General features: G+C 57.7%; 1 protein-coding gene across 4 annotated transcripts in view; it reads right to left on the bottom strand.

The window, feature by feature from the left end:
- Positions 1–1,347: 1,347 nt before the first annotated feature.
- Positions 1,348–6,000, bottom strand: part of ALDH1L1 (aldehyde dehydrogenase 1 family member L1) — a 77,880-nt gene continuing 73,227 nt past the window's right edge. For all 4 annotated transcript variants that reach the window (XM_024244023.3, NM_001131999.1, XM_063721549.1 and 1 more), the window contains 3 exon segments: positions 4,884–4,989; positions 3,486–3,685; positions 1,348–1,622 (listed from right to left, as the gene is read on the bottom strand). In XM_024244023.3, the coding sequence (XP_024099791.2) occupies positions 1,567–1,622; positions 3,486–3,685; positions 4,884–4,989 (362 nt within the window). In that variant the 3' untranslated portion in view covers positions 1,348–1,566.

The raw sequence follows: 6,000 nt of genomic DNA, 5'->3' as shown, positions 1-6,000 counted from the left end.
CACGGGGCATCACCAGCAAGGCCTGCTTAGGTGGGGTGGCCATAGGAGAGTAGAGCCTCCCCTATGGTGGGTGTGGGTGCCCAGGAGCACAGCCACCTCTGCCAGGCCATCCCCAGCCAAGGCCTATTCCGGGAGACTGGGCACCTGGGAGCGGTGAGTTCCTCTACAGGCAAAGGGGGCTTCAACGTCCTCCTAATTTGGGAAGTAAGGAGAATACAATTTCACAGTAGCTGTGGAGCCTTGGGCAGTTAAATGTCTCTTTGTCTCCGTCTCCATTTCCTCATTTATAAATGTTGATAAAAATACCTCCTGCCTCCCTGGGATCATGAGCAGCAAGAGAAACATGCATGGAGGATTTGGAGCCTTGCCTGGCATCGAGCTGGGGCTCAAGGGACAGAAGTGTAGCCGGTATGGAGCTCAGCACTGCCTGTTACTATCATTGATGGCAGCCTTCGAAAGGCGGGGTCTGGACAGGCCTTTATGGAAGCACACACTTCCTAGAAGAGCAGGAATCATAAAGGAAAGCAGGGCGGGGAATCCCTGAGGAGATGGGGAACTCACAGGCCTCTGAAGGGCAGCATACTGCACAGAGAGGCCTGAAGATGTTCCCAGACATGCAGAGCCTGGGCCTGGAGCTCTCAGCATGGCCTGGGCCTGTGGGGAGGGACAGAGGGGCCTGCAGTGGGCCTGTGGGACCCAGAGGGGCAGAGCCAGGTGGGCGGGGAGATGAGATGCTAAGAAGAGAGCTCCATGTGGGGAAACTGAGGTAACAGCAGGTAGGTCAGGTTGCAGTGTTTGGTGCCTATAGGATGTGGGTGCAGAGAGGAGGGTCGCAAGCTCCCACAGGGAGAGGGCACAGGAAAGAGAGCTATAGGGCAGGTCCCTGCGCCAAGGAGAAGCCATAAAGGTACACAGGAGACACCGTGTCGGACGGAAGACAGGAGCTCTGCCTGGCATTCCCAGCTGGGCCCAGCCCTCCACTGCAGGCCCTCGGGCTGGCTACCAGCTGAGAGCACGGCCGTGCTGACAGAGCAGGGGCGAGGGCCCGGCCCCATCTGCTGAGGGAGTCTGAGCTGCCTCCCAGTCCAGGGCTCGCTCAGCTCAATCCCCATCTTCCCACCTGTTTCCCAGGGGTTACCCTTCCAAACCGCCTGCACCCCTGACTCTGTCGCAGCTTCTGCTCTTTGGGGCCTGAGATGAGCCACGCCCATTTCCTCCTGTCTCCCTCCCCAGGTGTGTGGCTCTCCCAGGCCAAGCAACATCATCATACCCAGGTGACTGCGCAACTTCCAGGCCCACCCAGGAACACCCACGGGTGGAGCAGAGAAACGCAGAGATGTGGACGGTCTCTCTTCAGAAGCTTTATTCTCCCTGGGAGGGGCACACCTCACCCAGCCAAGGGCTGCTTCTGACTGGACAGAGGGCGTCCGAGATGCAGACATGGGGTGCAGGCAGGAGGGCTTCCACTAGCCCCCCAGGTGGGAGGTGCTGTGCACCCAGGCTCAAGAGGGAGGGGACCCCAGCCACGAGGGAGGGGCAGGACTTTCTTCTCACAAAGACCTTTCTTCAGTATTCGAAGGTCACTGTCTTGACCCGCAGGTACTCGTTCAGAGCCGCCTCTCCTGTGAGACATCACAAAGGTCACATCAGCTCCCACCACAGGCAGGGCACTGCTCGGGGCTGCAAGTGTCTTATTCCTCAGCAACTGCGTGGGGGCAGCTCTGGCTCACCCCACTTCCAGGTGAGAAGTCGAGGCCCAGCGAGGTCATGTATCTTACCCAGGTTATCCCTGGCAGTGGATAGTGGGCCAGGACTCCCCAGAATACAAAGCCAATCTGAGGCAGCCATTTAAGAATCTTCCCCGGCTCCCACCGCCTTGTCTGGACAGTGGGAAGCCCCTTCAGGTGGAAGTGGGTGGGGAGACATGGCGTTACTGCCCGGACTCACTGGCCCATCTCTTCTCTCATGGCTGCCCCCAGCTACGTCCGCATCAAGCTGTGGCTGGGAAAAGGGGATGCCTCGCAGGGGCCCTGAGGCCCCAGACCTTGGCAGTGCTATGTGGCTGGTGCGTCTCAGCCCCATGACAAGTGTGAGGCCTGGGGCTGCCTGACAGCTCCCCAGCAGCTCTGGCTGGCCCCAGGAGTGGCATTGCCCCGTCCCTCTGAGGTCCTGGGCCTGCCCAGGCAGGCTGCTTGGAAGGCTTGGCTTGTGGGCCTGTCCCAGGAGGGTGCTGGTCCTCTCAGCAGGATATGGGGACTAGGGTTGGGAGGGAGCTGGGGGAACTCAGGGAGGATTCATAAGGGGCCCAGATCACGTCCTGGGGACTTGGCAGCCACAGCCTTCCCTGGGTGGCCATGGGCCTCATGGATTCCCCTGGTGGACACCAGGAAGGTGGCCTGGGAGAAGGCAGGAAGAGGAGGCCGACAGGGACAGAGGAAGCAGGAGTGTCCAGCCTACACATGCATGCGAGTCCAGCCATGTGGGCACACATGGGCTCCTCTCACAGGCACCCTTGGGGGCTTCTGCAGGGCTTGAAAGATGGGGGCAGGGGGAGGAGAGAAAACTGGAAACAGTGACCACCCTTTGAGCCCCAGCCTCAGCATGACCTTCCCTGTGGTCTCTGGGCTGGCACAGGAGCCTGGAGAGACAGATGGGACCTCTGAGACAGCATACGGCTTCCCTGGGCCTTGCCAGCCACCCTTGCCAAGCTTGCCCATCAGACCTGTCTAGTCCCCCCCCCTGCTGAGAGAGCAGGACGAGGCCCAAGGCTTGGAGCAGCCCAGGGAGAGAGGGCCAGAGCAGAACTCCACACCACCCAGCAGGCAGAGCACTGGGGGTTGGGGGGGGCCTGTGCTGTGTGCTGGGGGACCCCGCCTGCTGCCGCCTCAGTAACTTCATCTCTACTGGGAGACTTGCAACACCCGTGGTGTTCACCCGGGGGTACATTTGGTCCCATGGCTCCTCTTTACACTAAGGACGCAACCTGAGCCCCTGACCATGGCCCATGGGCCTTCAATCTGGCCTCTACCTGCCTCTCAGGCCTCCTCTCCTCCCTCCTGCTCCCCCTTGGCCCACTCCCACCACTCTGGCCTCTCTGCAGCTCCACAACCAAAGCTGTTACCCCAAGGACCTGCTGAAGCCTCAGCCAGAAACACAGGCTCCTGGGTCTTCACGGCCAACTCCTCTCTGCCATGTAGGTCTGGGTAGCACAGGTGCCACCACACCAGAGAGGCCCCCACTGCCTCCTGGCCGGAGTGTCTCCTCCAGGCCACTCTTCTTGCCTTCTTCCCAGCACCACCCCCCTCTGCAAGCAACTTGCTCACGGACTTGTCACAAGTTCCCTCCCAGTAAGAAGCGAGCCCTGACAGCCATCATGTTCAAGGCTACGTCCCTGCATCTGGGATAGGACCTGACACTAAGTGGTTTTGAACAGATGTTTGTTGAATGAATAAATGAAAGCAACCCCACAGGCAGGAGTAGGTTACCTAGATCTTTGCCAAATCCAGACTGCTTGAATCCTCCGAAGGGAGCGGCCACGTCGGTCTTGTTGTACGTGTTGACAAACACAGTGCCTGCCTGGAGCTTGTCACTGACATACAGGGCCTTGTTGATGTCCCTGGTGAAGACACCAGAAGCCAGGCCAAATTCCGTGGCATTGGCCCGAGACAGCACAGTATCCACGTCCCTGGAGAGAAAGTCCAGGAAGAACTCCCTGAGGGAGGTGCAGAGGAGAGCCTGGCCCCCTCCACACCCCAGCTGCATAAGACCTTCCGAGGAGAAAACGTGCTGGGCTGCAGCGCCGGCGGCAAGATGGGGTTGGGCTGGGCTGCGAGCAAGGAGGAAGGGCAGAGGCCCATGGGCAGGGAGCCACCACAGGGGCTCCTGGATCATGGGGTGAGCCCTTTATTCCACAGACTGGGAGCAGGGGCCCAGAGAGGGGCTGCTGGGTCCTCACATGCAGAAGGACCCACATGTGCCTGCTGCAGGTTGGGCATTCACCAGATATCAGTGATTTGGAGACTTACTACAACCATATTTATTGGCTAGGTGGCAGTGAAGTCTCTTATTCTAATACCATTGACATACGATGATAATTTCTGGGGTTTTTTTTGGTAGTTGGATAGTAAAATGTGAGGACGAGGCACGATTTTGCAATTTGCTCCAAGATGCTACGGAGACAAGGGGCAGGCCTGAGAAGTGACAGCATGGGCCTCAGTGGCCCCACTGTGAGTGGAGTACAGTTTTTCCCTTCCAGCCCAGGCTGGCCTGGGTGACTTGCTTGATCAATAGGCTGTGGCGGAAGGGATGCTCTGGGATTCTAAAGAGCTAGATTATAAAGAGGCTTTTGGCTTCCACCTGGCCTCCGAAGGGAACCAGGTGCCTCGGCAACCCTGAGGCTGCCACGCGGAGGAAGCCTCCCGCGAGACCCCCAGCAGCATCAGGATAGCCACTCTGTCGCCCCAGCTGAGGCCAGAAACTGCATGGAGCAGAGATGGGTTTGCCTCATTCAACCTAGACCATGAGTAAAATAAATCTCTGATTATTCCAAGCCACTCGGTGTGGGGGGTGGTTTAGTGCATGGTAACAGACCTTAGAACAGAGCCCAGTGGGCTGTGAGAAACATGCTGGAGCATGTGACAAGGGACAAGGACAGGGAAGGGAGCTGCCTTTGCTCACAGGGGGACTCAAAGCCCCAGGTCACTGGGCTCTCTTCTCAGGCGTGTGGAGACTCAGCAGGCGGCACAGGCGGGGTGTCCACGGCTTGCACCCTGCCTGAGTTCTCCTCCTGACCGCCCATAGACTACCTCCCAAAGCCCACGTGAAGACCCCAGTAACACGTGGGAGAGAGTGAGGGCCCTTGAGACATCAGCAGGATTCCCTACCCATCAGCAAACCGAGAGATGATCATGACAGGCCCGAAGGACTCCTCCTTGGCTATGAACATGTGGTCCTCCACATCTGTGAAAACAGTTGGCTCAAAGAAGAACCCTGCAAGAGAGATAGAGGCCCGTTGCACATGGGAGACACAGTGCCTGATGGTCCAGCCTCTCCGTCAGCAGGGCCTGGGCCACACCAGCCACCTGCGGATGACCCGACATAAGCACCGGGTTGTGGCACCCATGTGATGGGTGTCGCCACACTGCAGATGGCTCTCCCACCTGGCTTGTTCTTTGATGTGGGTCTCACCATGCTTTTAACGGAGTGCTGTTGAGGGAAATGGGGCCGCCGGTTGGCAGGTGACAGAACTGAGACCTGATCCCAAGTCCGTCCAATCCTAGTGCCAGAACCCATGGCCGAAGCAAAGACTTGAGCTTTTCTGGTGACAGCTAATCTAAAACCTCCTAGATTCTTTAGCAGGTGAAACCTCCCAGGCAGCTCTGCCACTGACCCTGGTGGCTACAACCCGTGGAGTAGGAGGAGGTGAGAGGGGAGGAGCTCTGGACACTGGGACCTCCTGGGGCTCCCCGGCTCTGCCCTCCCAGGGTCCCTACCAAGGCCCAGCTTCATGCTCTCCAGTCGAGAAGGGACCACCTACTCCCAACCCTGGATGCAGCCCCTACAGACCCTGGTTGCCAGGGCAGAAGCACTTCTGACAACTGAAATGCTTTCTCTGTTTTCTCTAGAGACAGAGCCCTGAGACCTGCTGCACTGAGGTCAATCCTGCCTGACCTCACTGAGATTCAATCCTGCCTAACTTAGGAATAATCAAGAGACCGGGAATTTTCTCACTCTAGTTTTTAGAGAAATAGAAAATTTCAAACCACATTAAAAAGTTATTTAATAAAATGTTCAATATTTTTCATACATTTATAAATGACGTTTTAACACTGATTACAATTCTGAAAATGTGACTCACGTACATGCACAGTGGTTTATGTGGCCTGTGTTTACTCCACAGTCTTGCACCACTTCTGCCAGGGCATGTGAGCCGTGCTGACCACCCCTCTGTCATCCCCTCCTCATCTACCGTGTACTCTCCCCTGTCCCCTCTAGACCCTG

This window comes from Pongo abelii, chromosome 2 (assembly GCF_028885655.2).
Source record: "Pongo abelii isolate AG06213 chromosome 2, NHGRI_mPonAbe1-v2.0_pri, whole genome shotgun sequence".
Classification (NCBI taxonomy): domain Eukaryota; kingdom Metazoa; phylum Chordata; class Mammalia; order Primates; family Hominidae; genus Pongo; species Pongo abelii.
The sequence above is the reverse complement of the archived record's forward strand: the minus strand, read 5'-3'. Positions and strand labels throughout refer to the sequence as shown.